The sequence below is a fragment of the Engystomops pustulosus genome, chromosome 3 (assembly GCF_040894005.1).
Source record: "Engystomops pustulosus chromosome 3, aEngPut4.maternal, whole genome shotgun sequence".
Lineage (NCBI taxonomy): Eukaryota > Metazoa > Chordata > Amphibia > Anura > Leptodactylidae > Engystomops > Engystomops pustulosus.
This window is the reverse complement of record NC_092413.1, coordinates 121829413-121846097: the sequence shown is the minus strand read 5'-3', so window position 1 is coordinate 121846097 and position 16685 is coordinate 121829413. Positions and strand designations below refer to the sequence as shown.

The following is a 16685-nucleotide window of genomic DNA, read 5'->3' as shown; positions in this document are numbered from 1 at the left end:
CATTCACAGCAGATTTGTATTGTCACATTGTACAGGCAATAAAATTTTTTCTTTTTTTTGGTTATGCGAAAGGCTTATTATTTCCGTGGTGAGATACATTGTTTAGATCATTTTGGGGGTCTATAGCTTATTCATGAGATTTCATTGATGATTTCAAGGGGGACACAAACAAAATCATTTTTTTGTTTTGGATTTTTAGCCCTTTTTTCCCCTGCCGACCCCGTAACGTAAAAAAAATATTTTATCTGTATTCTCTGGTTCACTCAGATTACAGTGATACCTAATTATATATAGTTTTTCTCATCTTTGCTCAATTTTACTGAGCAAAACCAATATTTGAGAAAATTGCATTTTTTTTTAAAGACTTTTCAGGGACATAACATTTTTCTGTTGACAGATCTGGTTGAGGGCTTATTTTTTGTGAAAAATGTTATTTTCAGTTGTCTCATATTAGGGTGCTTAACAGTTATCACTTTTTAGAGCATTATTTAAAATTCTATATTACAGTCGTTTTTCGTGGGTTTTTTTTTACGTTGTTCATCGAGCGGGTTCAATATTGATCTAGATTTGTTATATATTCTATGGACTTTGGATTTTATATGTAACCTGGGTAATTAGGCCACTTATTTAATTATTACAAAATGTTTTTTACTGTGGTTTAATTTTTACTTTTTAAAATTTTTTTTTCCAGACTTGGGTTTGAACAAGTGTTCATCTGATCGCTTGTTCAAGCCCTTACATTGCAATACACTTGTATTGCAGTGTACAATGTAAGTTACTGAGCATGCTGATGCAGTTAGGCGGAACCCAGCGTGAAGAGGAGTCAGCAGCCTCTGGGCATACGCCATAGCCTGTGACTGCAGCGGGATAGATTGGATCCCCCCAGTGGCGTTTGATCCTTTGTGGGTTGCACTTACACGCTGCGGTCATGCTTGGCATGTAAGGGGTTAATCACCCTGGATTTGGGGATTTTTTCCAATACCGGGTGTTAGTGCCAACACTGGCACCAGCAGTACCCGACATCCCGTAATCATATTCTGACGCGACAGCATAGAAAGGAGCGCATCAGATGAAGTACCCTTTACTTTATGGGGGCCACAAAAAGCTGATAAAGTGGTCATTATGGAGATAAAAACGCAATGGAAATGCAGCCTCAATAAGGCAGTTGACCTGTTAGGCCTCTTTCACGCATGCTTTTGACGCGCAGAACTTGCATTGCACTCCAACTCATTGTAATCAATGGGCTTTTTCAGACTTGCATTTTTTTTTCACACGCGTTTAAATCTCTACATGCTCTACTTTTGCAAGTTGCGTGAAAACCGCACCATACAAGTCTATGGAGATGCATCAAAAACGCATTGCACTCTGAGACACTTGCAAGTGCAACGCAAGTGCAATGCGTTTTTCACGCATCAATTGCCATAGAAAAGATAGAGCTCAGTCCTGAGACCATTTCATGCACATTTTCTGCGCGTGAAAAACGCATTGAAATTGCACTGAAATTGCATTGAAATTGCACGAGAAAAACTGAGACACTGAACAAACTCTGACTGAAAACTGATTGCATTCTGATGCAAAATGTGCGTTTTTCACTGACCAAACCCTGATTGCTCCCTGATCAAACTCTGATGTTATCTGCAACGCAAGTGTGGAAGGGGCCTTAGGTGCAGAAGGTGAAGCAGAGCAAAGTACCTAAACATTGGTAGACCATCGATGGTTATCAGTGGCCATGAAAGCAAGGAGCATCTGAGAGCTCCTATGCCTGTCAAATGGCGCTTTCTACGGCTGGTGCCACACGTAACGCTTTGTCTGCGTTTAAAAACACAGACAAAGCCGCACCCACCGGGGCGGGACACGGCCTGATCGCACCGGCGTTTCTATGGAAACGCCTGCAATCGTGAATGAGCCGCTGGTGTTTTGCGTTAATTTAATGCAAAACACCGGCGGCTCATTCCCGACCGCAGGTGTTTCCATAGAAACGCCGATGCGATCGGGCCGCTGCCCACCCCGGTGGGTGTGGCTTTGTCTGTGTTTTCAAACGCAGACAAAGCGTTACATGTGGAACCAGCCACAAATTAATAAGAGAGCATTATATTCCCAATATACTGCAGTACAATTGTATGAGGAATCAGACCTAACAGGGTTCAAACACCCTAAGGGACATGAAAGGTACTAAATGCATTTTACTTAAAAAAAATTAAAAAAAAAGTTATTTTAAGAATTCAGAAAAGCACCTATTCCTAGAAAACTTACATAAATCAAATCATATATGTTAGGTATCTCCATGACCAAAAATGGGCGTTATGTTAATAAGTCACATAAAAATTTGAATAAAAAGGATCAAAATGATAACAAACCATAAGCTCTTTTTTTTACCAAAAAAAGGACTCCTTACAAAGTATAAAAAGTAAAGTTCTACAAATGTGGCATCACGATTATACGGACCTAAACAATAAAGGAGAAGTGTCATTTGGACATTGAAAGCAAAGTCAGCTCTAAAATGCTACAACTGTATTTTGTGTCTGATCCTGAGCTGCACGAGCAGTGCTGCAGTACAATACCTCAGGGAGCACTGCCAATGGCAGCGGCACACATACAGCACGACCGCCAGTCTCACAACAAGGCTTAGTATAACAAGTGCATTCATAGTTCTTTACTTCAAAGAATGTGCTATAGTTTCGTCCACATAGAAAAATAAGACATTAGACGGCTCGGCTGATAACACGCAAAACATTGCTATGCGCTACAACCTCCGCCTCACTAACTAAAGACAACTGTTCCCGCCAAAGACACTGCACACAGTGGGCGCGGCTAATGGACGTAACTGGGAGAACGTGATTACGTCGTCTCTGATTGGACCGTGGAGTGTCGGATTGAGAAGTGGGGCGGGTGTCGGTTTTACCGGGGTGAACTACGAGTGTCAGTACTAGGGGGTGGGGGAACCGTGGGGAGCTGACCGATGACGGGAAGCGGAAGAGGGCCTACTCCTGATGGCGCTGGGACTTGAAATAGGGTGAGTGCTCTGCGGAGAAGGCCCTCCCTATCATGGTGTACAAATGTGCATAGGTCCCTGTGTATGCAGCTGGAAAGTCACACACGGTGTATATGTATAGAAGTGCATAAGGTTTCCTCGTAAATGTGTTTGTATAACCGCTTCTAGAGCTTATAATATACAATGCAATATGACTGGACATGTGCCCTGTGTGTGCTCACCTTATAAACAGTGGCTGCAGTCATGGCTACATATCTGAATGCTGTTACTTTTACCTTACTGTCATTTTAAAGTGAATTTTCCAGTTACTAGATATTGAGGACCTAACTCTCAGATCAGTTGGATGCCCCCACTGTCATCAGCTGTCTCCAGTACCAGGTCTACACAGTAACTCAAGCCTAAATAAGATGGCTTTGTCCACATGCCAAATTATGGCAGCTAAGATGTACATTTTGGCTTATAAAGCCACTTCATGGTCTGAGTGGTGAAAGGCACCATTAGTCATACAAAATGCAATACACCCTCTAAATGACTGACATTAGATGCCCGGGGAGAGGGTAGGGAGCTCTGTCAGAGCCCCGTCAATTTGATGTCTACGATCATTAGCATTGTATGCATACATAGTTTTATGTAATATCCTTGGAAACCCTGTGTGCATTCCTGTGTGGTAATTTGCTTTCTTCATACAGTTTTAGCTGTTGTAGTATGTACTTATGTACAGAGCAACATTAGATGCAGTAAAATAAATATATAATAACAATGCATACTATATAATGGAGGATACTGCATGGTGTATTTATGGAAAGTACTTAAAATGAAAAGATCCATGATCTCCTTTATCACCTTTTAAAGGTCAGTTATTGGCTGCAGAAATGACAAGCCCTCACATCTATTTGGTAGCCACAGGCTGTTGTTAAATCCAACAACTTTTTTGATGAGTGATGGTGAAATCAAAACTTCAGTCTATTCATACCCTTTAATGTTTTGATTTTTGTATACATATATTATACAGTACAGACTAAGGCTACATTCACACGATGTATGCCCATAGTACGGCAGGCATACATCAGCGCTGCGGAGAGGAGCAGGGGATGAGCGCAGCTCACCCCCGCCCCTCTCCATAGTCATATACAGTGCACAGCGCCGCTTCACGTAGAAAGACATGTCCTATCTTTCTACGGGCTACGGAGTGGTACGGTGCTTCGCGTGTGCTGCACCCTACCGCTCCTGTATGGTGACGTGAGCCCATGGAAATGTATGGGGGACGTATATCGGCCGTATATACGTTCCCAATACATGTGTGTGAATGTAGCCTAAGAGTTTGGACACACCTCATTCAAAGAGTTTTCTGTATTTTCATGACTAAAAATTTTAGATTCACACTGAAGGCATAAACTCTATTAATTAACACATGTGGAATTATATACTATATATACTGGAATTATATACTATTATAAAAAGTATGAAACAACTGAAAATATGTCTTATTCTAGGTTCTGCTATTTACTTAAAAAACTAATTGTTTTTCTAATGGAGAACGGTGCTGTCATTATATGATATTCTCTGTATACCTGGTAAAAATAGCATAGTTTACTTTCTGAGGTGATGCTTTTGAAAGCTCCAATCTTTGATCAATAAAATAAATCTTTTCTCCCTGCAGATGGATCGGGAAATTAAAATGCCGTTAAAACAAGGAGATATGATGCATTTTCAAGACCTTTGTGTTATAGGTAGGTTAGAATTTTGGCATTGAGGAATAAAAAATATGACAAGGCATAGACAACGTACTGTAAAACATGTATATATTTGATGTCTCTTTAATCGCACTAACCTACAGAATTATTTTGTCACATATTTTAGGCTGCATTCACACATTCACATGAACGTTCGTAACACATTTATTGCCGAGTTTTTCGACCAGATATACTTCTCCCATAGTCATTTATGGTGTCCCCGGCTCGGTAAGGTAAGCTCAACTTGTGCTTACCTTGCTGTGGCAGCAAAATAGATACAGTGAATAGCCATTTTATTCCGTTCCCCCCAGGGAAGAGTTAATACATACCATTATGCTATTTGTACAATAAAAATTAAGCCTTTTGAAAACACAACTCTTACTTAAAAAAAAAAAAAGAAAAAGCACTCATATATCTTTGTTAGTTGAAAATGAAAAAGCTATTAAAATCTTGTGCTGGGCAGCATACGGAACGTGAAAATCTTGTGCATGAGCGTGGTTACCTGCCGACTTGTTGCTAGCATGAGATTTGAAGAGAGGCGGTGAAGTCAGTCAGCATGAGATTTGAAAAGAGAGCCGGCTCTCGAGGCCGTACCACCCGCTCTGGGGCATGAATGAATTCTATTGTCAGAGCTTGGTGGTGCTCTGCAGAGCACCACAGGCTAATTTACATATGGTATAAAATTATTTTTCTCCAAAATGAGGCCATACAAAGTTATGAGAAGTGGAGAATGGATAATGCGGGGACGGGGCAGGGAGGTGACTAATAATCATCTCCCATCAGCTTAGCTTAGGTAGATGTGCTTTAAAGGGAATCTTGTACCACGATCCACTACCGAAAATAACAGCTTTGTTACTTGGGCTGCATTCACACTGCCCCTAGGGGGACGTATATACAGCCAATATACGTCCGCCATAGACGGCAATGGGGGCGCGGCACTGTTCCGCTCCGTACCCGGGAAAAAGATAGGACATGTCCTATCTTTTCCCGTAATACGGCGCTGTACGCCATACATCCCTATGGAGAGGGGCGGGGGTGAGAAGAGCTCACCTCCTCCTCCTCTCCCCGTGCGCTGACGTTGCCCACCGTGCTACGGTACGGCGGGCAATGGCAGTGTGAATGTAGCCTTAGGGATATGCCCACAAAAGTCTGTCTGCCGCTTCCTTGACCAATTTTCACTGAACAAGTGTGCAAATGATTCTGAGGACTGTAAGGGGAATTAGCAGATTGCCTCAGGACCATCTGCACATGAGCAAGATGTTGCTGGACTTGAGTGGTAGCAGGAGGGGAAATGAGTAACAAAAACAAATAAATAAAATAACGGAATGTGTGGTTATGGACCTGTAGAACATAGCTAATTAGATACTCGTAGGTGGATCATGGTGACTGATTCTGTTTATTTCTATAAAAGGTTATAAGGTTATACACTAAAACAGTTGGTGGCTACAAAATTACAACCCTTTTTTCTTTTTTCTTTACTGCTTGGAGATTGTCAACTTCAATTTTTTTTTACAGCTTCTCCTGCAAAAAGTGATGCAAGTTCAGTTGATATATATGATGATTTGGATGTTTTATCTTCAACAGGTAAATAATTTGTATTTTATTACTTGGCTCTTTAATTGTACAACCTAGGTTGCTTTATAGGTCTATTGCACTAATATATAGTTTATTTTTAACTTTGCATAAACTTAACCCAATGCTTATACCCATAAATCAACCCAAGCAATTGCCCTGGAGATCAGGGGTCCTCAAACAGTTACCCTAAGGACACATTACAGCTTGCAGGGATTTATCGCTATTAGTAAAACTAATTCAAACATAAACTTGCTTAGGAATGCCTAATCTGCTCCTGCTTGTATACCAAAAACAAAACATACATGGAGGGAAAAAGTCATCATCTAGTTTTGCATTTGTTATATGTTCTGGATCTATTGTTGGCTTTACTCTGAAAAGTTGATACTTTACGGTACGGTACAGAGCAGACTGTAGGCAAGTGAAATTATCTTATTAAAGGGGTCAGATACAGATTTTACCAGGGAAAGTACAAGACCCTAATCGTCCATGTTGTACATGGCCTAGTAAAGTTTATGTGCAGCAGCAGTTCAAGGGGGCTGTGTAGTCTGTGATGACTATTCTCATGTCAGTAGTTGGAGGTGCATGCAATTATATACAATAATAACTGCGCAGCCCCCTTGAACCAACAGAAGTAATCGGGACCTGGCATGTCACAGGAAGTCCTGAATCCTACTGCCGCGTGCCGTGTGTGACTTGCAGCTCCTGCAGAATACAGAGAAACCTTAGTGGAGCAAGTAAAATATTGGGAAACCTTTTAGGATCTTTTACTTGCCCTGGTAAAGTTTCTTATTAGTTGCCCTCCCATTTAATAAACTACTTCTAGATTTATTTATATTAATTAACCCCTTCCCGACATTTGACGTAATAGTACTGCATCGCGGGAGGTGCGTTCCCGCAAAATGCAGTACTATTACGTCAAGCTTCTGGCCCCGGCTCCTGAACGGAGCCGGGGCCAGAAGCTGCGGGTGTCGGCTATATGTTATAGCTGACACCCGCCTCTAACACCCGCGATCGGAGATTTCTCCGATCGCGGGTGTTAACCCCTAACACGCCGCGGTCGCGCTGACCGCGGCGTGTCAGAGGCATTTAAAGTATTTTAAATGTGAATCGGACCCCCCCGCGGCGCTTACCGGGGGGGTCCGCTCCTCCGATCGCAGCCCCGGGACTGCCGGTGCCCGGGGCTGCGCGATCTTCATCCGGAAGCCGGGTCCGTGCCTTCAGGCAGGACCCGGCTGTAAGACACTGGGCATGCGCAGCATGCTCAGTGTCTTACATTACACAGTGCAATACATCTGTATTGCACTGTGTAACCTGTAAAAAAGCTTGAACAAGTGATCAGAAGATCACTTGTTCAAGCTTAGGTGTCATTAACTGTAAAAAAAGTAAAAATAAATAAATAAAGGTTTTTTACAGTAAAAATAAATAATAAAAGAAAGTGAAAGTCCCCCCAAACACCACATTTCCCTTTACACAAGTAATAAAGTATAAAAAACACTAAATCACGAAAAAACCCCACTTATTTGGTATCGCCGCGTCCGTAACAATCTGTACAATAAATCCTAATCATAATTGGACCCGCTCGGTGAACGTGGTAAAAAAAAAAAACCAAAAACTTGCCAAAAATAAAAACTTTTTATCAAATTGCTTTACAAAAAATGTTCTAAAAAGTGATCCGAAAAAGTTACAAGCACCAAAATGATACCGATAAAAAGAGCAACTTGTCACGCAAAAAATAAGCTTACAACCAGCTCCGTAAACCAAAAAATACTAAAATTATGCCACTATAAAAATGGCAATACTAAAACAAATGCAATTTTTTCTATTCTACTTTTCCTTCAATAAAATTGGACAAATATAAATAAAACTATATAAATGAGGTATCACCATAATCGTAGTGATCCGTAGAATAAAGATAATATATTATTGTTATGCTACAGTGAACAACCCCCCAAAAAAATGCTAAAAATCCAAAACAAGAATTGATGATTTTATTTTCCTCCACACGTAAAAAGTTAATAAAATTTCTTCAATAAGCTAAAAACCCACTAAAATGAAGGTTTTTTTTACAGTGCATCTCGTCTCGCAAAAAATAAGCCCTTATTTGTCTAAATTGCTTAAAAAATAAATAAAGATTGTATAGCCTATTCCCAACGCGCGTTGTTATAGAACGGTGCGGCGGGTAGTGACTTTCCAACACCGGTCAGGGTAAGACGGCGGCTGTTCACTGATCGGGGTAAGACGGCGGCTGTTCCTTGCCGCTATTTGCTGGTCGATATGGTCCAGCCAAAAGCAGCAATATTCGTCACAATGGGCATCGCTAGGGTGAATAAGAGCAACACTTGGCGATAATTTCCCTACGAAAAACCAAGATATGGTACAAAAGTGCTGGCCATGCAGGTCCTGCCGTATCATTTCAAGAGGAAGATATTAGGAAACTAATATTGGGACAAGAAGGACGGGGCCCCAGTACCTCTGGTTTAGATGTTCCTGTGTTTTGCCAGGGCAGCATTTTCCCGGTGAATTCTGCTGCTTCTAATGGTAGGACTCAATAGGACTCAATGGTAGGACTCAATAAAGAGTCTGTTCCAAAAGAGAAGTTAGGATGGACACTACATACTAAGGATGGACACTACATACTACTAAGAGACCTGCGACAACTCCAGAGTGACAAAAGTTTAGTTGGTCCCCTGGTCTATTCTACCTCCTTATACACTAGACATTCACAATTCACGCCCAACCTATTGTGAATTAATTTCGGTAAAATGAATAATTGTAACAACTGTTATGTCCCGTTGCTCCCTATACCCCTCCATTATTTCATAAGGGGCGCCACATAACGGGCACTGAACTTTCCAGAAATAATTGCAATTTCCATCTTGGACTCCATTGCACATCATATTTGGAATCCACCTATATGTTCAAAATGCTCATTTCACCACGTGTATTACACTACACCACATATTACACCTTGCTATATTCCCCAAGGGGTGTACATTCAACAATTAGGGTCACTTTTCGGGTTTTTCTCTGTTTTGGTACCACTACGTCTCTCCAAATGTATCCTGACACATGTGAAGGATTTCTTACAAATTTGGCCTCTAAAAGACAAACATCCCTCTTTTCCTCTACTGTGCGCCCATAAAGCATTTTATATGCACATGTGGGGTACTTCTACACTCGGGAGAAATAGTTTTACACCTTTTTTGGGGTTATTTAATATATTATCCCTTGTGGCTTACATAAATTAGGGGTAAAGTGACATTTATAGGAAAATTTTCACCTTTTTAATGATTCGGGCTAATTGGATCATTCACCTGTAGGGGCAAATACATACATTACACATTGCAAAATTCTCTAAGGGGTGTGCATTCAAAAATTAGGGTCACTTTTCGGATTCTTATCTGTTTTATACCACTAGGGCTCTCCAAATGCATGTCAAACATTTCTGTCAAATTTGGCTTCTAAAAGGCAAACATTCCCCTTTCCTTTTACTGTGCGCCCATACAACATTTTATATACACATGTGGGGTACTTCTACACTCGAGAGAAATAGGTTTACACATTTTGGGGGGTTATTACATTTTTTATCCCTTGTGGCTATATAAAATTAGGAGTAAAATGACCTTTATAAGAAAATGTTCACCTTTTATCTATTTAAGTCCTAATTAAATCAAACACCTTTACGGACAAATACACATATTACACCTTGCTAAATTCTCTAAGGGGTGTGCTTTCCAAAATGGTGATACTTGTTGGGGTTCCACTCTGTTTTGGTACCACTACGGCTCTCTAAATGCATCCTGACATATGTAAAGGATGTCTGTCAAATTTGGCTTCTAAAAGGCCAACGCCCCTCTTTCCCTTCTGAGCTTCACTGCATACCAATACAACATTTTATTTGCATGTGTGGGGCAATTTTATACTCGGGAGAAATGCTAGTACACATTTTTTGGGGTTGTTTCATCTTTAATGCCTTATGGGATACAAAAATTAACCGTAAAAGTGACTTTTTGGGGAAAATGTTCACCTTTTTCCTTTTAGGGACCTAATTGAAGCAAACACCTGTAGGGGTAAATACACATATTACACCTTTCTGAATTCTCCAAAGGGTGAACTTTCCAAAATGGTGACACTTGTTGGGGTTCCCCTCCGTTTTGATACCACTAGGGCTCTCCAAATGCATCCTGACACATGTAAATGATGATTGTCAAATCTGGCTTCTAAAAGGCCAAAGCCCCTCTTTCCCTTCTGAGCCCTACTTTACACCCATACAACACTTTATATGCAAAAGTGGTGCAGTTCTGTGCTTAGGAGAAATAGTTTTACACATTTATGGGGTTGTTTCATCTTTTATCCCTTGTGGCTTACAAAAATTTGGGGTAAAAGTGACTTTTTTGAGAAAATTTTCACCTTTTTTCCCTTTTGGGGCCTAATTGAATCAAACACCTGTTGGGGAAAATACACAAATTACACGTTGCTAAACTCTCCAAGGTGTGTACTTTCCAAAATGGTGTCTCATGTTGGGGCTTTTCTCTGTTTTGGTACCACTATGGCTCTCCAAATGCATCCTGACACATGTAAACTTTTTCAGCCATATTAACCCTGCAAAAACGAAACAACGCTCTTTCCATTCCAAGTTCCCCCCTGTGCCCGTACAGCAGGGTACAGTGACAAAATGGGTATTGGCATGCTCAGGAGGAATTGCCCTAAACATTGTAAAATGCATTTTCCTTTTTAACCCATTGTGAAGGTGCAAATTTTAGTGTTCAATGAATCTATAGTAAGATAAAATTACATTTCTCTAATTTCACTTTCATTTATCTTTCACGCTCATGAAACGCTCAAAGGGTTAACAAAATTCCCAAAGGTTGTTTTGAATATTTTGAGGGGTGTAGTTTCTAAAATGGTGTCATTTGTGGGGGTTTCTGTCATGTAGGCCTTATAAAGTCACTTCTAACTAAATTGACCCTCCAAAAGTAGGTTTTGATGATTTTCGTGAAAATCTGAAAAATTGCACCTAAAGTTATAAGCCTCCTAACATCCAAAATAAAGGAAAAGATGTTTGAAAAATGATGCCAAGTTAAAGCAGACATATGGAAAATGTTAGTTATCAAGTTATTTTAGTGATATGACCAACTTTCCAAAAAGTAGAAAATTTTGAATTTGGAAAACATTGTTTTTTTCAAAATTTTTGCCAAATTTCCATTTATTTCATAAATAAATACTAAATATATTTATTAAATTTCTCAACCAACATGAAGTACAATGTGTCACGAAAAAACTCTCAAAATCAACTGGATATGTTAAAGCGTTCCAAAGTTATAACCACTTAAATAGACACATGTCAGATTTTAAAAAATGGTCCGTGTCAGGAAGGTGAAAAGTGGCTTCAGCGTTAAGGGGTTAAAGGGGTATTCTTATCTGGGCATTCACATTTAATTGACTTTATTTGCCATAAATAAACATTTCTTCAATTGGATGTTATTAAAAAAAAATGTGCCTGTGTGAAGATAATGTCTCATAAATGTAGTCAAGTTGTCCCTTAGAAACGAGATAGCTTCCCCGGATACGACCACCTCACATTTAGGCAGTGGTGGCCAGACATGCGCTATTGAGCTCTGTCAGCAATCATTACCACAGGACGGCTGTGGTACCTGCAGATACTCCCGGACATTTCGTATACAAAAACCCATCTTGTTTCTAAGGGACTATATGACTACATTTATGAGAAAATATCTTCACGCGGAAACATTTTTTTGAATAACATCCAATTGAAGAAATATATATATGGCAAATGAATTCAATTAAATGTAAATACCCAGATGGGAAAACCCCTTTAAAGTTTTTTTCTTTACCATTTCAGATCAAGCAGCTGCAAAAAGCAGTCCATCCGGAAACTGCTTGGACCTCTACGAAGAGATTATAACTGAGGAAGGAACTGCTAAAGAAGCTTCATTCAATGATGTAGGGCTTATTTCATGTTATGTTATGTATTATAATTATCCACCAAACCCTGGATCGGTCCTTTATAGTACTTAAATTTCTTCTGGTGTAAAAAAAAAAATCCTGCTTGTTTAACCACTTTTCTCCCCATCTATTTTCCACGTTAATGCCCAGTCTTCTTCCTTTTTTTTTTTTTTTTTGTTTTGCCTTCTTCAAGCTTTTTTTATTTTCTTGTCACCATAGCATGGGGCCTTGATCTTTTTTGGGACGAAATGTAGTTTTTAATTTTGAGTAACATTTTTTTGTAATTTTTAATAATAAACTCGGTACTCACCATTCAGACAGCCCGGGCAGCTCTGCTTCCATCTTCGGGTCTGCGGCGGGTCCGCGGCAGCTCCGTCTGCAGCTCCTCTTCCTCTTCAGGTCGGTGCTAGGACCGCCACATCTCCGTGCGCATGGCCCGGCTGGCACACAACTGTGATGTCACAGTTATGTGCCGGCCGGGCCGTGTGCACGGAGATGTCGTGCCGGAATAGTGAGTATTGAGTTTTTGTTTTTTTTTATATATATATACCCAAGTATAAGCCGAGTGGGGAATTTTCAGCACAAAAATTGTGCTGAAAAACTCTGCTTATACTTGAGTATATATGGTAACCCCCCTTTCCCTAGAACTGATTCAAAATTTAAATAAACAGTACAAATAATAAACATGTTAGTTATCGCCACTTCCCAAAATGTCCGATCTATCAAAATGTAATAATGGTTATTCCTGGCGTTGACAACTAGGCCCTTTTTAGTTGTTGCATTTTCATTTTTCACTCTCCACCTTCAAAAATCTATAACTTTATTTTAAAATGTAAAGAGATGTATGAGGGCTTGTTTTCTGTGTAACAATTCATAGTGATGGTACCATAGATAGATAGATAGATAGATTTAGATATATATATATATATGCCAAGACCCCTAATTTTACCACCAAAAACCTGGGAAAACCTATTGACTCGAGTATAAGCCGAGGGTGGGAAATGCATTGGTCACAGCCAGCTCCCTGTAGTATCTAGCGAGCCAGCTCCCAGTTCCCCCAGCACCAGTCTGTGTGTGCAGACTTAGTTTAAATCGATCAGACCGCTAGATACTACAGGGGGCTGGCTGTGACCAATGCATTTCCCACCCTCTGCTTATACTCGAGTCAATAGATTTTCCCAGTTTTTGGTGGTAAAATTAGGGGTCTTGGCATATATATATATCTAAATCTATCTATCTATATATGGTACCATCACTATGAATTGCAATTTGTTACACAGAAAACAAGCCCTCATCCATCTCTTTACATTTTAAAATAAAGTTATTGATTTTTGAAGGTGGAGAGTGAAAAATGAAAATGCAACAACGAAAAAGGGCCCAGGTGTGTCGGTCGGCCCCCTCAGGAATACAGCCAACTGCTAAGGGACCTGTAAGACAATCTGACTTCTTATTTGGTAAGCGGTCGTATCGATTTAAACTAAGTCTGCACACAAAATTTTAATAAAAATTTAATAAATATAAAGGGACAGGATTAGGGGGAACATATTTGGTGGGGGTATTTGTGTATCCCGATGCTGGCCCAGCTCTGATCTTGAGCTGAGCTTGCGTGAGTTCTTTGTATGATATAACGGCCGCTGAGCGTTAAGGGGTTAACAGCCGCTGTCAAAACCTTATGTGGCAGTGGTTAAGGTGTTAAAAACTCAATTGTAAACAATTATTATTGTCTACTCTAACCTATTCTTTAATAATCTTTATGCTGGACATAAGTCCTACAATAGGTTGAAGTCAAGGCATTTTTTTTTTATCTGTTATTCAGCAAACACCAGCTACCAAGCTACAGGCTTCTCAGCAGTCCCTTTGACCTTGGACTTTCTATATAAGACGGTGGCTGATGACTGGTTGGCTAATGGCACTATATTAATAAAGATTATTATTATTATTATTATTATTATAGAATACTATGGTCAGGGACTTGTCTGGTAAATACAAAGAAAGTGTTATCTGGAATGAACTTTCATGTTAAAGGGAACCTGTCACCAGAGGACCACACTATAAACCCCCAACAGTACCTTCTAGATTTAATTGTATTTTCACGGTTCCTTTTGGGACGTGTGGGTTTACCCGTGTTTTTTGGAATGAAGCTGCAAGTACAGAACAAACAAAGGAACAATGAAAATACAATTACAGTTATCTAGGAGGTAATGTTGGGGGTTTATAGTGTGGTTCTGTGTTGACTGTTTCCCTTTAATGTCTACTTATTAACTACCTATGTGTTTAATCTTGTGCATTTTGTCGACAGCTAAGTGTTAAATACGAGAAGTGCCAAAGACAAATGAAACTGTTAATTGCAAAGCTAAAGGAAACGCAGACTTTGGTAAAGTAATCATTCTTCTTTTTTAGTTTTGAACAAAATGTTGAAAAGAAAACTATTCTTCAAACATACAGATCCAGTGAATTTACAATATTGTATATAGTATAAGTGATCAGACCCCTTGGGGTTCAAGTACCCTAGGGGGGCCTAGAAATACAGTTACAATTTTTTTTTTTTTTTTTAAAGTTTAAATAAAAATTAACCCTTTAATGACTGATTTATCAAGTTTTTACAGTGGTCATTAAGGGTATTTCTTCTGGCAGAAGAAGATTGCAGGCGATCGGAAAATAGTGAGCATACAAGGGGATCCCATCCATCTTGTGGCTACCGGATTTTGCCTCCTGGCAGAAACCGGCTGTAACTAACTGAACATGCAATGTGTATTGCAGTGTGTAAGGGCTTGAACAAGCAAAACTGATCACTTCTTTAAGCCTAAGTATGGAAAAAATTAAGTACAAAAAAAAAATCAATCTTGCCATAAAAATACATAAAATAAGTTCCCTTATCACCACCACACTTGTATATATAAACCAAGTAAAGTATATAAACACATCCCTACATATTTCGTATGTCTGTATCAACCAGCACAACACATCTAAAGCAATATTGAACCCGCACAGTCAGCGGGAAGAAAAACTGAAATGGAATCCCTACCCTTCTTTGGTTGAACTTGATGGACAGGTGTCTTTTTTTTTCAACCGTATAAACTATGAAACTATGAAAAAGCACATTGAAAAGAATGGTTTAGTAGGGCATCAGAGAAAAATTACTGACCCCAGGAAGAGAAAAGCAATATGGATGTGTCCTTAAACTACAATGAGTTAAGTGAAAAATCACTGATGTGAATCTGCCTTAAAGGGGTATTCCTGTGAAGACAAGATTCTTAAATATAATAGGCAGTCCCCATGTTATATACAAGATAGGTTCTGTAGGTTTGTTCTTAAGTTGAATTTGTATGCAAGTCGGACCCGTATATTTTATAATTGTAACCCCAGCCAAAAAATTTTTTGGTCCCTGTGACAATTGGATTTTAAAAATGTTGGGTTGTCATGAGAACCAAGATTAACAATAAATCTCAATAGCAGACATCTTTCATAATTGTTATAGCTGTTTATTGTCGATTAAAGGGGTTATCCGGGTTTAAAAAATTTCTTATGGCCGGGCTGGGGAGGGTTATTAAAACACAATAAAGATGTGCTTACCTCCTCCGGTGCTGCCGATGTCCCGCGCCGCGGCCGGTCTTCTCTGTGCGCCGGTTTCATTACAAGTGCGCACAGAGAGCTTCCGGTCGGCCGGATGCTCCCATGTGACACCATCTCCCAGCGCTTACAACGCTTAGAGATAGGGACGGATGGGAGGAGCCGTCCACATCGCGGACCGGAAGCTCCCTGTGCACGGCTTCCGTGCCCCTGTAAACAAACAGGGGCACAGATCGAAGTGACCGCGGCGCAGGACATCGGCAGCGCCGGACGAGGTAAGTCCTTGTTTATTATGTTTAACTAGCCCTCCCCAGCCCGGCCCTAGGTAATTTTTAAAACCCGGATAACCCCTTTAAGGCTAAAGTACAGTAAATTACCAGCATCCAGAGGTCCGTTTGTAACCAGGGGTCTTCTGTAAGTCGAGTGTTCTTAAGTAGGGGACCGCCTGTACTGAGGATAACAAAATAACACTTTTTCTACTTAACTGTTACTGGCAAAAATAAAGCATTTCACCGATATAATTCCAACCAGTCTTTATCAGTCCTGCTGTTTATATTTTTGGTTGCCCCTACATACGACTGTAAATCTTCTGACTATGGTCAGATTCTTCTCATGATTAGTTTCTCTTGTCTGCACACGGTAATGCTCTCTGCCTTCTGCCACTTCTCCCTGCATAACAAGACCAGCTCAGACACTTCCTGCCAGCAAACAGCAGTGTGCAGAGATTCACTCTATTTGCTACAGACAAGATAAGGTCTTGATTTGGGAGGGAGACATATAACGGTGCTCACTCCGTGCGTGGGCTATAAGTGAGTTAGCACAGCAGAGAGTGTTATTGTGTTTTATAT

At 40.0% G+C, this 16685-nt stretch overlaps 1 protein-coding gene across 2 annotated transcripts in view; it reads left to right on the top strand.

Moving 5' to 3' along the window:
* The first annotated feature begins 2792 nt into the window (after positions 1 to 2792).
* CASP8AP2 (caspase 8 associated protein 2) overlaps positions 2793 to 16685 on the top strand; it is a 34113-nt gene continuing 20220 nt past the window's right edge. For both annotated transcript variants that reach the window (XM_072141951.1, XM_072141950.1), the window contains exons 1-5: positions 2793 to 3013; positions 4653 to 4722; positions 6241 to 6309; positions 12164 to 12264; positions 14567 to 14641. In XM_072141951.1, the coding sequence (XP_071998052.1) occupies positions 4653 to 4722; positions 6241 to 6309; positions 12164 to 12264; positions 14567 to 14641 (315 nt within the window). In that variant the 5' untranslated portion in view covers positions 2793 to 3013. The remainder of the gene's footprint in view (positions 3014 to 4652; positions 4723 to 6240; positions 6310 to 12163; positions 12265 to 14566; positions 14642 to 16685) is intronic.